This window comes from Hippopotamus amphibius, chromosome 4 (genome assembly GCF_030028045.1).
Source record: "Hippopotamus amphibius kiboko isolate mHipAmp2 chromosome 4, mHipAmp2.hap2, whole genome shotgun sequence".
Classification (NCBI taxonomy): domain Eukaryota; kingdom Metazoa; phylum Chordata; class Mammalia; order Artiodactyla; family Hippopotamidae; genus Hippopotamus; species Hippopotamus amphibius.
This window is the reverse complement of record NC_080189.1, coordinates 38,541,836-38,558,030: the sequence shown is the minus strand read 5'-3', so window position 1 is coordinate 38,558,030 and position 16,195 is coordinate 38,541,836. Positions and strand designations below refer to the sequence as shown.

Here is a 16,195-nt window from a genome sequence, read left to right as displayed (position 1 = left end):
TAAATAAAGAACACCGTTCACTTCCTGCACAGGGTTAAACTGCCCTCCTTGTACATGTGGGCTCCTTATCTAGGTAATTCCTTTAAACCTTCTGTGGGGGTTAAAACATATAGCTGGCAGGAATGCAACCACAACACTCATCTTGCAAGGCAAAAAAGCAGACTGTAGAAATTGACCTGATTAGCAAATACGATTTCTTCCAGTTGTAAGTTACATGTTCAAATTACAGGAAACAGGATTTCACAAACACACAGATAATATGAAAAGATTCTGAATTTTCTCTTAGGACATACTGAACAGGAGCCAAGGATTTTTACACAATTTATTTCAAGTCGTAGAACTGAATGTGTCTCAGTAAATCATATTGGCTCAGTCTTATTTCACATTCCTGTAATTCCACTGCTAATGTCTATCAGAGGTGGCATTTACAATAACCATTTGCTTGATAAGCCTAAACCAGGCTCATTGTAACGACTATTTTTAGAATTTCAAATTCTCACAATATGATTTTTGGATTTTAAAATTCCCACAGAGTACAACTTTGGAAATTTCGAATTACCAAACCTAACTAAATCTAACCATACAGATGTGTTAATAAGTTTTTCTCCCAGTTTCTAAACTCAATAAAGAGAGTGGTTAATGTACCTTTGCAAGTCTTAGGTTAGAGGGAAAAACCTAGTTATCTAGACAAATCCGTTTATCTATTAAACAGATAAGATTACAACTCCAAGAAATAGGAGCACATCAATGAAGCATAAAAGGCCTGGAAATTAGGTGCTAGAATTTGATTCTGAAACTAATTCCCAAGTTATTCTTTTTTTCTTTTTTTAGTACAGTGACCAAGGAATAGCAGGAGGAAAGCAGGGAGAAAACAATGCTCTGTTGAGTGAACTCAATTCTCTGGAAAACATTTGACTGCACTGCTTCCATTTAATCAACTACTCCATGGTCCAAGGAGAAAAGGTCAACATATCTTAATACTGTGATAGTTTAAACATTAGGCACCCCAATTTCCAACTTCAATTCTGTATACACTTGCTTCCCCCTTAAGTAAGCCATCCGATGCCTCTTTTTCAATAATAAAGCCAAACAGCTCCCAAAACCCTATCTGCTGGTTTTTAAATGCTTTTCCTCAAGACAGGTGACAAAAGAACAGGGACCCACCAAGACTGAAGAGTGGAAACTTAAATGGAAAGAGTAAAGGCTTATTTTAATAATTTTTTAAAGTTTCTTTCTGAACTTTCTCTCTGGAGCAGTATTTTGGAGTGATGAGGCTTAGGGCTGGGTTTGCCTTCCCTTGAGAGAGTTAGAAGGGACCAGGGGGAGACCAAAGGAATATAAGGCAGGTAGATGCTGGCTGCGTGCAGCTGGCTGGAACTCCGGCTTGCAAGGAGGATGGAGAGGGGTGGGTCATAAGGACAGGAGAACAGACAGGGCTTTGTAGCAAAAACCAAGCGTAAAGAGTATACATTTGGCTGCTTAGGAATCTAAGCATCACAGTAGGCAGCACAATGGAGGATTCATTCTGTCAAAGGGAGAGGAAACCTGGTAGACAGGGGTCTATGGTTTAACAGTTTCTTTCACTCTTTCCAAAGATGCTACAAGTAGTTTTTCATTTCAGCACAATGGCTGCACACATAACAGATAATACCCAGAGAATAACATGGCTTGGATCTTACTTTCTGGGAGCCTCACTCAGGATTCCAGGAAGACTAAGTGGTCAGTTGGTCGATAAAACTGACGAAGAACACGGAAGACATGGAGCATGTCTAAGAACCCGAGGAACTTCCCAAAGAAATAGAATGTGCTGCCCTTCCTTCCTAGAGTTAACCTATGTAATCAGAAGGAAGACCCAGGAAGAGATGTTAGCAGTCAACTGAGCAGAGATGAGATGGAAGAAACAAAGTGTAGGAAGGGTCATTTCAATGATTCAACCTATCAATAATCCAGCTGTATTATTCTCAAAGTCTCCATTTAGAAGATCAAATCAGGATCCATTTTGAGAAAATGAAACAAGGTGACTTGACTAAAGAGGAAGGGATGGACTATTCTAGATGATCACTCCAAAGTGGGTAAAAACAAATAATAGCTAACATTGATTGGACACTTATTATGTATCAAGTGCTGTGCTACATGCTTTGCATACATTTTCTCTTTTAATCCTTCCAATAACCCTTAGAAGAGGATACCACTATTATCCCAGTAAAACCTGAATCAAACTTAGGACATCCCACTTCCAGAGGCAAAGCTCTTAGGGGCTATAGTCTCTAAGAGATGACTCCCATCTGTAAGTAGACAGAAATTTATGGTACCCTGATCTCATAGGATACAGGGTCAATTATATTAGGAATCTATCTGGATGTATAAATAAAAGCCCATCATTGAGTGCTTCACCATGATTCAAGAGGCTGCTGGGTATATCCTCAGTGTGGACAATGATATATTCCAACGACCCAACAACAGAAGAATTTTAAGGCATGTTGGAAAGAGGAAAGCCTTGGAGGTTAACAAGGAGTTTGGAAAGAAGTATACTGGAGCAGGCCAACACACCCTGCTTAGTCAAGGCTGCATCTATGATGGTAAGGAGGGAAGGGAATACATGGAAAAAACTGGAAGGTCAGGATTAGTTTAATGTTTATTTATTCACATACGTGGCAAATGCAAGCAAATTAAGAGTACGGGGACTCTTGGGGAGAAAGAAAAAGATATACAATGGCTATAGACTTCACCACCCAAAGTTAGTGGGCAGAAGGAAAGGAGTAAGGCATAACGAATGTTTGTGAGGCATCAAAAGAATTTTAAAAGAATATTCATTAAATTGAGTCTAGCGCAGCACTGCCTAAAAGAGCTATACGAGCCACCTATGAAATTAAACTTTCTAGTAGCCACATTAAAAAGTAGAAACAAAATTAATTTTAGTATTATATTTTATTTAAGCCAATATAGCCACAATGTTATCTCTGAACATATAATCAATATAAAAATATTAAGGGGATGTTTTATATTCCTTTTGTATCAAGTCTTCAAAATCGAAGGCTGTACTAGCTTCAGGTTGTACTAGCCACAGGTGGCTGGCATCTATCAAAGTAGACATCACAGGTATACAACACAGCTAATGATAAAAAATAGTCCATGGTATCAAGAAACACCAAAAGGTCTGAACAAAACTAATGGATTTGACTAGAAGTTTGCCAATGAATTTGGCAAGCAAGTTTTAAAAAAGCAGCAGCCCTACCATCTTACTGAAGGTACATTTAAAATAAATCACTTGGTCTCTACATAATAAGTGCTACTTCAATTCTTTCACAGAAAAAGTGAAGACAAGTATACACAGCACCTTCTGAAGTATTCTTATTATTTCATGCTATAGTCACTACTAAAATCTCCTAGTCCTTCAGAGACTCTGCCTTCAAGAGTAAGTGCAAGTCTTTTGTTTATTTAGTGGTAGATGTAGAACTTTACGTGAATCAGAGAAAAGTCAGGTTACCTCCCCAGCTCTTAGGAGAGGGAACAGAAAACTGACCTCACCATTCACCGTGGCCTGAAGCACTGCCACATGTGTGAGCTGTGGACACTTATGGCTCTCAGGGGACCGAACCACAAAGTTTCTGTCTGCAGTTACTTTTTGTTTGTGGGTCGTTTTGGCCTGGCAAGATGTGCACAGGTCTGAAAAAAAAGGGGGTCTAAATTTATATTCGGGTTTTTCTAATTGTCAGGCAAGTTGGACTATAACTCAGATATCTATATCCAGGGTACTTTAAAAAATCAGCCACAAAAAGCAATGCATTCAGTTCAAACACCAGCTAATTGGATCTGAAGTTTCTTTATATCAATCAAAGCATACAACGGCATAGTTTATTTTGCTTCAACATGGGTTTGAAGGTGGGATAAGGAGCAAACAATATTCACCAGGTATTTGTCTACTGAACAGACTTTAAGATGTCACTCTATATACTATATAATCTAGATATGCTATATAACATAATAAAATCTATAGTATATTACAGGTATAAGACTACGGGCCATATAATGTATTAAATGTAACTTATAATGCTCTACTATATTTCAGTTCCTGCTGGATAGGCATGCATACGTTTTTCTCTGTATAACACGGCAGCTATAGGTAGTGAAGCAAGTTTTTCCTGGACCTTATCGACAAAAATTCCTGTTCATCAAACTCATTCCACACAATAGTCATGAATCCAGGCATATTTGTCACTTGGTTTTTAGCAGTCACTAACAACTGGGAGGTCCCAAGACTTGGTATTATAGAACAAATTCAGATACTCTATCTTGATTCAAACCAGAACAGAATATATTTTTTAGAGATATAGCTACAAGCCTATCATAGAAAAAGGAGACATAAAAGAATGCTGACTGAGCATTTTTAGGGAGTGAGTAGAGACAAAAACAAAGGGCTGATCATTTTCTTCTTCACAGACAAATAAAAGACAGCACCTGAAATGAAAAGTGTAGGGAGTCAGCCAGACCCACATACTCACCTGCGTTGGAGCCAGTCAAATTATAACGTGCATTCAACTTCTTGATGATGTTCTCGTGGATCTGGTACCACTCACTCTCTGTATTACACCTATGAAAACATGATCCCTCTGTTAAGCTTTGATGATGTGTAAGATGACCTTACTGGCACACCTGCCCTTTTTTTGTTATAACCACTACAATGTACTTACTTACTTAAACCTCTTGGCGTTCTCAATAACTCACTGCAAGTGACTGTCAGTTTTGGCATAGTTGCCCCAAGATGAGCAGGAATGACCATATCTGGTAGTACATGACCAACTACTTCATTCCAGAAATGGCTGGGGTGAACAATTCAGCTTATGAGAGCTCCCATCGCCCCAATCTCAGAGAACAACGTGTACAATAGAAGGAAGTACAGACTAAGAGTCTGATTCTCTGGATTCGAATCCTCACTATTAACTGAGGTATGTTCTTTGGGGGAGTTATTTACTTTCTCTGTGGCTTGATTTAGTCATCCGTGAAATGGGAGTTATATACTAGAACACTAAACAAGCTTGGGCTTAGGATGATGCCTGGCATATAGTAAATGCTTAATAAATGTTAATTCTCATTAGTGAGTCTCCACCTATTATATCATGACCAAGTTGGCTACCATCAAAATGCAACTAATCAAGCAAAATACAATTAAGGTTAACACAGCTCACACTGGCGAAAGGCTGGCAGGGTTTACCAAATGGTAACTAAGGTAACCCTTCCAGAGTTTCCATTTCTAGGCCAAAAGGCATCTCTCCATCTTCTCACTGTACCTGGGTCTTTCAGCTCTTGTCATTCACTGGCTCATGCTATCTTTGTGTACATGGTACAGTTCACCTAGGAGACTCTGAAGTTCTTGAGGATTGGATATAGGACTGAGGGGGACACATAGATACTTTGTGTTCTTTGAACATTGTGGGTACTTAAAAAATATCAGCTGCACGTATAATAACGCATATATGTGGAATCTAGAAAAATGGTGGTATAGATGATCTTATTTGCAAAGCAGAAATAGAGACACAGACGCAGAGAACAAATGTATGGATACCAAGAGGGAAAGAGGTGGAGTCAGAGGAAATGGGAGACTGGGATTGACACATACACATTATTGATACTATGTGTAAAATAGACAACTGATGGGAACATGCTGTATAGCACAGGGAACGCTACCTAATGCACGGTGGTGACCTAAATGGGAGGGAAGTCCAAAAGGGAGGGGATATCTCTACGTGTACATGTGTACCGCTGATTCATTTTGTTGTGTAGTGGAGGCTAACACAGCACTGTAAAGCAACCATACTCCGATAGAAACTAAAGAAAAAAATCAGCTGCATGAATAACTGGATGGATCTCCCTCTGACTGGTAACTCCTGGTGGTTCATAAACATCTGGGTCCGCTATCTCCTCACTGCTGGGCCTCCCCCAATTAGCCTAGGGAAAGCCTCCCTCCTCTAGACATGTTTGTAAATTCACCAATATCTTTTATTAGCCACAAAGGCTCCCTCCCAAGAGTCCTGAGTACCAAAGAGTCTATACACTGTCAATCAAAATGTTACAGAGTATAGAGTCCTTTTCCTCCGATCTTGTCTATAGCCAATAATTCACAATTTGTTTACATATTAACTTATTTCATCACCACAAGCTTTTCCAGGAGGAACATGATGGAGGCTGTTTTTGAACCGGTTAACAGTAGGATACCAAACAGACCACTGACTCTTAGAAGCCATTCCACCTGTCCAGCTGTAAGATACCAAATTGCCATTTAGTACATTCTGCTCCCAGGTTTCTTAGTTCAACTCAGTGGGGAAGGAAGAAAGACGGTATGCTTCCTATCAGATAGTTAAGTGACTTCAGAAGTCATGCTTTTAACCTACAAAACTCCAAGTAAAATAAAAGCTTCCTAAAATATGTGACTGAAATATCTTCCGGGCTCAGATGAGGTATTCATTACTATTCTCTGTTTGAGTCCCAGATGGGCTAGGGATGCGGTCACCTTAACAAATAGAAATTTCTTCCACATTGTTTCTAACAGGCACTTCCCTAAAATGTTTTACCATATTCATAGTTTCTTCTTAATCTACAATGACTGTTTCGACTGCCTAGCATTCTTCCTGGAACAGATTCGTAATTTGCTGAACTGGAATTTTTAAGGGATCTCTCTTGCAGCAAGAATAACCCCAAACCTTATCTGATACTTATGAAAAAACAGACAATAACAACCACAAGGAGAAGTGCAATTTCTTTTCCTGAGAGTATCTCCCACAGAACTGAAATTTACGGGTCTTCCTTGGCTGGTTATACAATCAAGGGGGATGAATGAACCTCCGGGTCACCCAGTTTTCCCAATGGCAAGATAAATCTAACACTTGCTACCCATACCTGGAAAGATCACTCGAAGAAACACTGAGACTGCGTTTGTAAGGAATTTGAGTTTTCTTGAAGAGCAATGCCACCTAACAGCATCACTGTGACATTACTAGACAGTGGTGTGAAATAACACTTGGAAACATACAACCTCATAAGGTGAGAGCTCAGGTTCTGAGTCAGACAGTCCTGACTTCACATCTGGTTCCTGTTCTGATTAGCCAGCTGACTTTGGACGTTATTTAGCCTCTCTGTCCCTTTATGTGGAAAACGGAGCTAACGGCATCTGCTTCACGGGTTTGCCATGAGGATAAAGTGACTTGACACATGCAAAGTGCTTAACACGGTTCCTTGCATGTAGTAAGCACAAAGTAAATAGTGGCTATGATCCGTATTATTGCAATTAAATTATGTTTTATGATTACCAGTTTAGAAAAGGGATTATCATGGATTTAAGCCGGACCATAGGATAAAAAGAGTCGCATGCTTTACTACCCACTAGTTTCACCAGAAGTTGTCAAGTGTAAAATCAAGGTCACAGATTTTATCACTCTTAAAAGAGAGAAAGAGAGTTTCCAGTCCTGAACCACAGGCTGTAAGCAAATCTTTGTCAACTAATTAGCCAATGTGTGGCACGGGTCCCGGGGGCACTGGGTAGAGGATGAATAAATCCATGAAACCCTGCAGCTGTGGTCAAAAAGCAATTTGAAGTATATTTCCCACAGGCAGCAGGCCACATGCGTTCCCTCTACATATGGAAAAATTATTGGCAATGTTGGATATACCAACTCAACAGCCAGAACAGAAAACTAAAGCAAGCTCACTCACAGAGGAGGTCAGCGGCACAGTCCTCTGGTCAGGAATGTGGACACCAGACCCCCCAGCCCCCAGCCCCCGAGGGGTCTGCTCTGAGGATGTCACTGTGTGTCCACTCTCAATTTTCAGACTGTGGGGAGGTGCTCAGGGTGGGGTGACCCAAAACCACGTGCATTTTTTAAAACTTAGGATTTGGGATACACTTAGCAATTTTCTTAGTGGAGTGTTGAGCTGAGCTGTGTCTGCCTCCACCGACCCTCAAATGATAATGGAAGTCCTAACTCACATTCTGAGGACCTTATTTGAAATAGGGTCTTTACACAGTTAATCAAGTTAAAATTAGGTTGCTCGGGTGGGCCCTAACCCAATATAACCGTGTCCTTATAAAAAGGGGAAATTTGGACACAGAAACAGACACACAAGCAGGGAGAAAGCCACGTAATGATGAAGACAGAGATCAGGTGGCACATCTACAAGTCACCAGAAACTAGGAGGGAGAGGCAGGGAACAGATGCCCCTTCACAGCCCTCAGAAGGTATCAATGTAGCCAAGACCTTGGTCTTGGATTTGTGGCTTCCATTACTGTGAGACAACAAATTCCTGTGGTTTAAGCCTCCCTGTTTATGGTGTTTTGTTAGGGCAGCCCTAGCAAACTAATAATTCACGAAGTAGGAGGGAAATCACCTGACCTGAACTTCCTTTTCCTAATTTTAATTAATTTATATGAGAAACTATTTCCTATTTCCAAGAACAAATGAACCCTCTGGGGGTAAAGACATGTTAGGTGTCAAATTCATGGGAGGTTACTCTACGCAGTGGATGGTCCACCCAACTGATAAACTGTCTGTATTTTTTGCTTCTCGACTTCGTAATCCCTCTGACAGGCAAATACTGATTTGTGGGCTCACTTGTAGTGAACCTACCGATTATTGAGTTTTTGCAGAATGGCTCAAAAGCTCAGCCCATCCCTGGCTCTTCCATTACCCACGAAAAGCAGGATTCGCCACATAGGATCCCCATGTAGCCCTGTGCCATGTACCCCTGCACTTGCCCCAGCCCCCACCACATGCAAGCTTCTTACATGTACACTTTCAGGATGAGGTCATCTTTTGTCTCTCCCGTCAGCAGGTCAGCAATGCTAAGAACTGCACAGCCAAAGGGTCGCCGGTACTGAACACTGCAGGCGTTCTTTTTTTCTCCTGCCCCCATTCGACCTGTTCAATTAAAAAGCACACATGGCCCAAGGAGCCATTTGATTAATCCATCTTAAAGAGAGACACATATAGCTATAAAACAGGCCATACGAAATGTAACTGGGTGACGGAAAAGACACAGCTTTGGGGCCACTGAAGACATTGCTTTAATTCTGGACTCTCCCCTCCAACCACCTAGCTGTGTGACCTCGGGCATGCAGTGTAAACTCTGGCCATCAGCTGTTATCTATAAAACATGAAGACTGGAACTGAGCCCATGTTTAGGTACCTTCCCCCAAGCCTTCATGAAGGCATCCCAGGAGGCTCGCATCAAAAAAGGCAGTAGTGGTGCCAATTTCATTTTCTACTTTTCACAATTGCCATATTTAAAAAACCATTTCAAATATTTCACCTTTGAAAGGAAGCAGTTTGAGATTCCCTGAAGGTATAGTAAGTAAGCACAGGTGATCAAATGAGCACTCTCTTTCTTGACACCATAGGCAGGCTGAAATCTCCAGGGATGGTTTTTACTCTGACACAGTTTCAATTTGTTTAAATTGTTAGACATTTTAAAATGTGTGATTGAGATGCTGTTTTAATTTATCATTGCATTTAATTACCAATGGGTTATTTTGAAGACTGAAAGCAAAAAGCACACTGGAGCTGTAATATAACAAGTTCAATGTGAGGAAAAATCATGAAAAAATTCTGTAAGTCTGTTTCCAGATGCCTGGTAACAGATCCGTAAGTAGTTTCCATCTGAGTGAAATTCTCCTATAGCACATCTGCATGACTCTAGCACTTCCCAAATCAAATGCTAAATAGGGGGGAAAAAAAGGAATGGCAACATCCAATTTGGCTTTCATTTTTCAGTAATAAAGGAAAATTTCCTCTGCAATATATCATCTTCAGAGAAATGCTTATAAATAGAAGCTGGAATACCCCTTAAGGTGGTAAGAAGACAGAGGAAACCAGTTCAAAAGAGGACCTCTGAAACGATGGATAGGATGTTTCGCTATTGAAGTCCCTTTTGAACGACTGATGTGTGACAGCACTGAAATGTACTTTCTTGGATGATGTTTCATCATCATGATATATTATTAATATATTGGTTAATAGGCCTAAAGATAATAAGAATGTTGAGTTTAAAAAAAAAATGGAATCATACACTAGACCACACATCATAAGAAGAGCTGGGAGGGCTCCTCTGAGGTCAGGAGCTGGCATTTGCTTTGTGACATGCATGGGTTTGGTGGGTCATTAGGTATTACCATGTAGGTAAAGGCTTACTGACAGGGTTACTATGTAAACTTGACTACTGTGAATTCCAGAATAGTAAGTAAAATAAGAATAATAAATGTAATGAAGGCTGTAGAAGAACTAACGATTATTAGGGTTAGGGTTGCTCCTCCAATTAAATGAATGAGTAGGTGTCCGGCTATAATATTAGCTGTCAGTCATACAGCTAGGGCTACTGGTTGGATGAATATGCTGACAGTTCCAATAATTACTAATATACTGATAAGGGGGACGGGTGTTCCTTGTGGTAGGAAATAGGTTAGAGATGCTTTTGTTTTATGGTGAAAGTCAGGTATGACTGTTCGTGCTCAAACAAGGATAGCTGTTCCTAAATTTACCAAAAGTTGTGTGGTGGGTATAAATGAATGTGGTAGGAGACCTATAAATTTGCTGAGCCGATAAATAAGTGATATAAGAATTAATGTTCAAGTCTGTCCTTTATAGTTACGAATGGTCATTATTTGTTTTGATGTAAGTTGCACTAATCACTGCTGAATACAAATCATACAGTTATTCACAAATCCGGTGTGGGGAAACTATATATTTCTCTTTGTTTCCTCCCCTTTTTCCAATCAAAGATCAGGGCTTAAATTCTGAGGCAGGTGCTATTACCTCTACTCTCTGCAGCCAGTGAGGGTCAGCGTGCCCGTTTCCTATTAAGTAGTACAAGGAATATTCTAGAAAAAGTAAGAAGTATATGTCCCTGATAGACAAGAATCTTCCACTCCTTAATTTCACTGCATCAACTAAGTCTTAATCTTTCTTGGAGTTTCTTACCTTCAATCTTATTGGAGTGATGATCAGGCAAGTTTTTGTAGTAATGTCAGTAAAGAATTAATTTGACCAAAGCTCAGGGAAGGATGGCAGGTAATTCCTGACTCAACATTCATTCTGATAACTTAATGATCATTAAAATCATTAGTAAAGTAGATAGCTTCCTCCACAAGAGGGCAGACAGCAGTATCAAGAAGTATCAGCAATATTTCGTCTTGTGGAACTGAAAACCACAGCCACAGAAAGATAGAGAAAATGAAAAAGCAGAGGACTTTGTACCAGATGAAGGGATAGGATAAAACCCCAGAAAAACAACTAAGCGAAGAGGAGATAGGCACCCTTCCAGAAAAAGAATTCAGAATAATGATGGTGAAGATGATCCAGGACTTTGAAAAAAGACTGGATGCAAAGGTCGAAAAGTTTACCAAAGACCTAGAAGAATTAAAGAGCAAACAAACAGAGATATGCAACACTATAACGGAAATGAAAAATACACTAGAAGGAACCAATAGCAGATTAACTGAGGCAGAAGGGCGAATAAGTGACCTGGAAGAATGGTGATAATCACTGATGGGGAAAAGAATAAAGAAAAAAGAATGAAAAGAACTGAAGACAGCCTAAGAGACCTCTGGGACAATGTTAAACGCACCAACATTCGCATTATAGGGGTCCCAGAAGGAGAAGAGAGAAAGGACCTGAGAAAATATTGGAAGAGATTATAGTTGAAAACTTCCCTAACATGGGAAAGGAAACAGCTACCCCAGTCCAGGAAGCACAGAGAGTCCCAGGCAGGATAAACCCAAGGAGAAACACGCCAAGACATATAGTAGTCAAACTGACAAAAATTAAAGACAGAGAAAATTTATTAAAAGCAACAAGGGAAAAACGAGAAATAACATACAAGAGAACTCCCATAAGGTTAACACCTGATTTCTCAGCAGAAACTCTGCAAGCCAGAAGGGAGTGGCACAATATATTTAAAATGATGAAAGGGAAGAACCTACAACCAAGAATACTCTACCCAGCAAGGATCTCATTCAGATTCGAGGGAGAAATCAAAAGCTTTACAGACAAGCAACAGCTAAGAGAATTCAGCACCACCAAACCAGCCCTACAACAAATGCTAATGGAACTTCTCTAAGCAGGAAACATAAGAGAAGAAAAGGACCTACAAAAACAAAAACAAAGCAATTAAGAAAATGGTAGTAGGAACATACATATCGATAATCACCTTGAATGGAAATGGACTAAATGCACCAACCAAAAGACACAGACTGGCTGAATGGATACAAAAACAAGACCCATATATATGCTGTCTACAAGAGACCCACTTCAGACCTAGGGACACATACAGCTTGAAAGTGAGGGGATGGAAAAAGATATTCCATGCAAATGCAAATCAAAATAAAGCTGGAATAGCAATACTCATATCAGATAAAATAGACTTTAAAATAAAAAATGTTACAAGAGACAAGAAAGGACATTACATAAAGATCAAGGGATCAATCCAAGAAGAGAAGATAACAATTATAAATATATATGCACCCAATATAGGAGCACCTCCATACATAAGGCAAAGGCTAACAACTATGAAAGAGGAAATGCAAGGCAGAAATAGAGACACAGATGTAGAGAACAAACACATGGACACCAAGTGGGGAAAGCGGGGTGGCTGGGGGGGAATGAACAGGGAGATTGGGATACCAAATTGTATACTCTAAATATATGCTGTTTATTGTCTGTTAACTGTATCTCAATAAAAGTTCTTAAAATAAAAAATAAAATAAAAAATCATTAGTAAAAATATACAAGCACTAATCAAATGCCAGGTATTTGAAAGGCAGCCGTGTGATGGGTAATACTATGAAGTGGTTTCCTCAGCTGTATCCTGGAAGTGAAGGACTGAGTTGCCCAGGCCATGGGCAAGCAGGGCATGTGGTCACTCTGCCATGTGTGTTTCTACCACCAAAAACCTACAGACACCCTTTTAAAAGTTCTGAAAGCTAAAGTGGTATACTTTTTTCCTCAACGCTGTAGAAGATTATACTCAAATTTCAGCAATGTTTACATGAAGAATTCCAAAACCACATATTACATTAACAATTGCCATTATGAATTTGAATAAATTAAAAAAAAACCCACAAAGAATTACATAAACTGCACCCCTGCCACCCTGGGAACAGACAGAGGCTTTATTTCATAAATACACAGCAACATTCATTACAACTTTCTCAAGGCTTTAAAAGATTCTTTCAAATTTCCACCCCGCCCCATACTCATCTATAAAATGAAAATTAAAACAAAACCAAAAACAGCTTACTTTTTTATTTATTTCTATTGTCCCTCAAATATAAAAGCAGAATAAAATGAAATGGGTTTTCAGAACAGATTTTTATGAGAAAAAAATACTGAGAAAATCTATGTTGAAATGATATGTTTTATAGTCTCTCAATGCACGATGCAGTTATCATGTGCATAAAATCAAAAAACTATAAAAATAAAGATCACTGTGCAGGATTGTATGGTGAGATATTACAATCCTGTAGAAGTATTCCCCAGCAAGTCATGTAGCACAGTTAATGAGGAAGTGGGAACCAATTCCCAGTACAGGCCGATTAGCTTTCACAGAAAAATGATGTAGACTACACCATATAGTTCCTCTGCTATAAAATGCCTGCTTTTAGATGCCTTATATGTACAAAAACTAGTGACCATATTTTGGCTCTGATGTGCAAGTTCATTGGAGAAGTGTGTTCTGCAAGATGTTAATAAATGTTACATCATGTAAATGTTTCCACAGTCAGATCAATTTGGAGAAAGCTAGGGTCAACAAAGTTAGAGAAGCATTTTTATTTTTCCCCATAGGACTTCTCAGACCCTTTCATAAGCTGATAAAATTACACAAGTGAAAAATATATATACAGTTTTCAGTATTTCATAACCCTTTTCATATAGCACTTTCTGTAATAATGCTCTGCAGCCTTCTGCACTCTGGAAAATGCCAACTGGTGTCAAGTTTTCATAAACTTGTAGGAAATCCAGCTTCTAAAAGTTTACTTTATGCTGTTAACAGAAATTAGAATTAAAAAACACAAACAAACAACAACTGTTTGACTCAAACGTCTAGAGAGTCCAAAAAAACAAAATGAAACACAGCAAACTAACTAATGACTTAATATGGAAGGAGAACAAAACCTATTTATGGTGGTATGAGAGTCTGGGGACACCGGGGAACAATTTCCAAATTCTGTGATTACTGGATTCAGATCTGGCTTTGACTTCTTTCTGATCTAGACATTACATAAATCACAACTCCACGCAGACCTCTCAGCAATTCTCCTTGTCACGCTCCTGTCACACTAACACGTGTCGTACCTACCGATTCGGATGATGTGCACAGTGATGTAGATGTCCCTTCTTAGCTCGCTGCTACCCAAATCCTAGCAGAAAACAAAGTCTGGTCATTTTAGAACTCATAATTTATGCAGAAGCATTTAAAAGGCATACACAGCACATAATTTTCACAAATAACAAAAGAAAGACAAAGATAAACACAGACATTCTTAACGGAATTTTTATAGCAGAAGCATATAGTTCAAATTCTGTTCTAAAAATACCACTACAATCAACTTTCCTGTCAGCCTATGGTGTCAAATAAGACTTAAAAGAAACGCCCATTCTTATTTCAGTCTCTCACTCACCTGTTCTTTAAACATTTATTAACTACACACTAAATACCACATGCCATACTAAGCCCCATCACCACTGGGCATTGACTACAGTGTGACAGGCTCTAATATATACTAAAGGGACAAAGGTGTGATTGTGAATACTGCTATTCAGAATTTGGGGCACTGCTGTAATTTTTGTGTTATTTACAAAATTTAAGCAAATCCACTATGTTCTCTCACAACTTATTTCTCTTAAATAAGATCAAGTACTTAAGAAAGAATCTGCCTCCTGGATAAAACAAGATCCACTTACCACAAAGAGAGAGCAATGTCGTTCTGGTTTATCTGGGGCTTTGGGAAGCCCGTTTCTATTTAGCCTCAAGAAAAATCTTTCACTACAAGAAAAAAGAAGTTTAATAATTTGAAAATTATTTAATATTTAAAGACTCATCACTTTTCTAGCTGCTCTTCATCCTAAGTTAAATACAAAACTTATTAGGCCTTTCATTCGACATTAAAACTGTAGATATGATATAGGAGAGAACCCAAGACAATAAACATTTGCTTCACTTCTGACAAAACCGGCAAAGCAGCAAGTGCTAAAGCAGAAAATATAAATATATATGCAAATGAAAAATTAACTTTTAAAAGAATGTTTCCATATCAGTGATATCATTATTTTTAAAAGCAGAAAAAAGTACACTAAAAGAAAAAATGTGACAATGTGTTTTGTGTTTGTACCTAAGTTTTTTTTTCATGTTTACTGTCATAGTATTTAAAAAACATCATACAAGGACACCATTCTGAGTGGTAACCATTCATTAGAAGGCTTAATATTTTATGCTCTTATAAACCTATAATCCAAAACACAGAAAGAGAGACCAAGAAATGAAATTTCAATTTTCTTTTGTCCACAAAGAACATTAGATCTCACACAACCTACAGAACTTGCATTGAAAATACAGCGACACCTAGATTTAATGCAAACACAAATAATCCTGTTGATCAGCCACTAATTCAAGTCAATAAATACTTGTGGACATTACTTAGATCCAAGATAATATGTTACAGTATTTATGTTCAAAAAAAAAAAAAAAAAGAATATCACACCCACTCCCAAATTAATCTACCAGCTACCACAAGCTTCTGAATTTCAATACCCCAGTGCCCACGACAGAATCAAACAGCTGGTTGCCTCAGGCAGAGAACAACGTCTCCAAAATGTGAAATTAGCACATGGTGTGGCCTTGGTCAGTGCAGCTTCAGCCTGAGGATGAAACAAGGAAAGGGAGGCTAGGGCCTTAGTAAGGCTCAGACCCTTCCAAGTCTCCATGCTCATTTCTCACTCGGTCCTTGCCGTAAATAATGGCTCTATTATCCAAGATCTCCCTTCCCCCCTACAGGGAGAGAAATGAGAACCATAATCAGATCCCTAAGGAAGCATGTGGATTTGAATTTATGGTTGTTTTGGAACAATTTTATTCTCTTTTGCCATGTAAATCTAGATAGATATATTTAACAGATTCAACCACCTGGCCCGCCCTGCCCTTTTCTTATCTTATG

At 38.9% G+C, this 16,195-nt stretch overlaps 1 protein-coding gene across 8 annotated transcripts in view; it reads right to left on the bottom strand.

Moving 5' to 3' along the window:
• The window catches only part of DOCK4 (dedicator of cytokinesis 4), a 444,122-nt gene that overhangs the window by 191,530 nt on the left and 236,397 nt on the right, over positions 1-16,195 (bottom strand). For all 8 annotated transcript variants that reach the window (XM_057733986.1, XM_057733987.1, XM_057733988.1 and 5 more), the window contains 4 exons: positions 14,946-15,027; positions 14,341-14,401; positions 8,777-8,909; positions 4,503-4,591 (listed from right to left, as the gene is read on the bottom strand). In XM_057733986.1, coding sequence (XP_057589969.1) covers positions 4,503-4,591; positions 8,777-8,909; positions 14,341-14,401; positions 14,946-15,027 — 365 coding nt within the window. The remainder of the gene's footprint in view (positions 1-4,502; positions 4,592-8,776; positions 8,910-14,340; positions 14,402-14,945; positions 15,028-16,195) is intronic.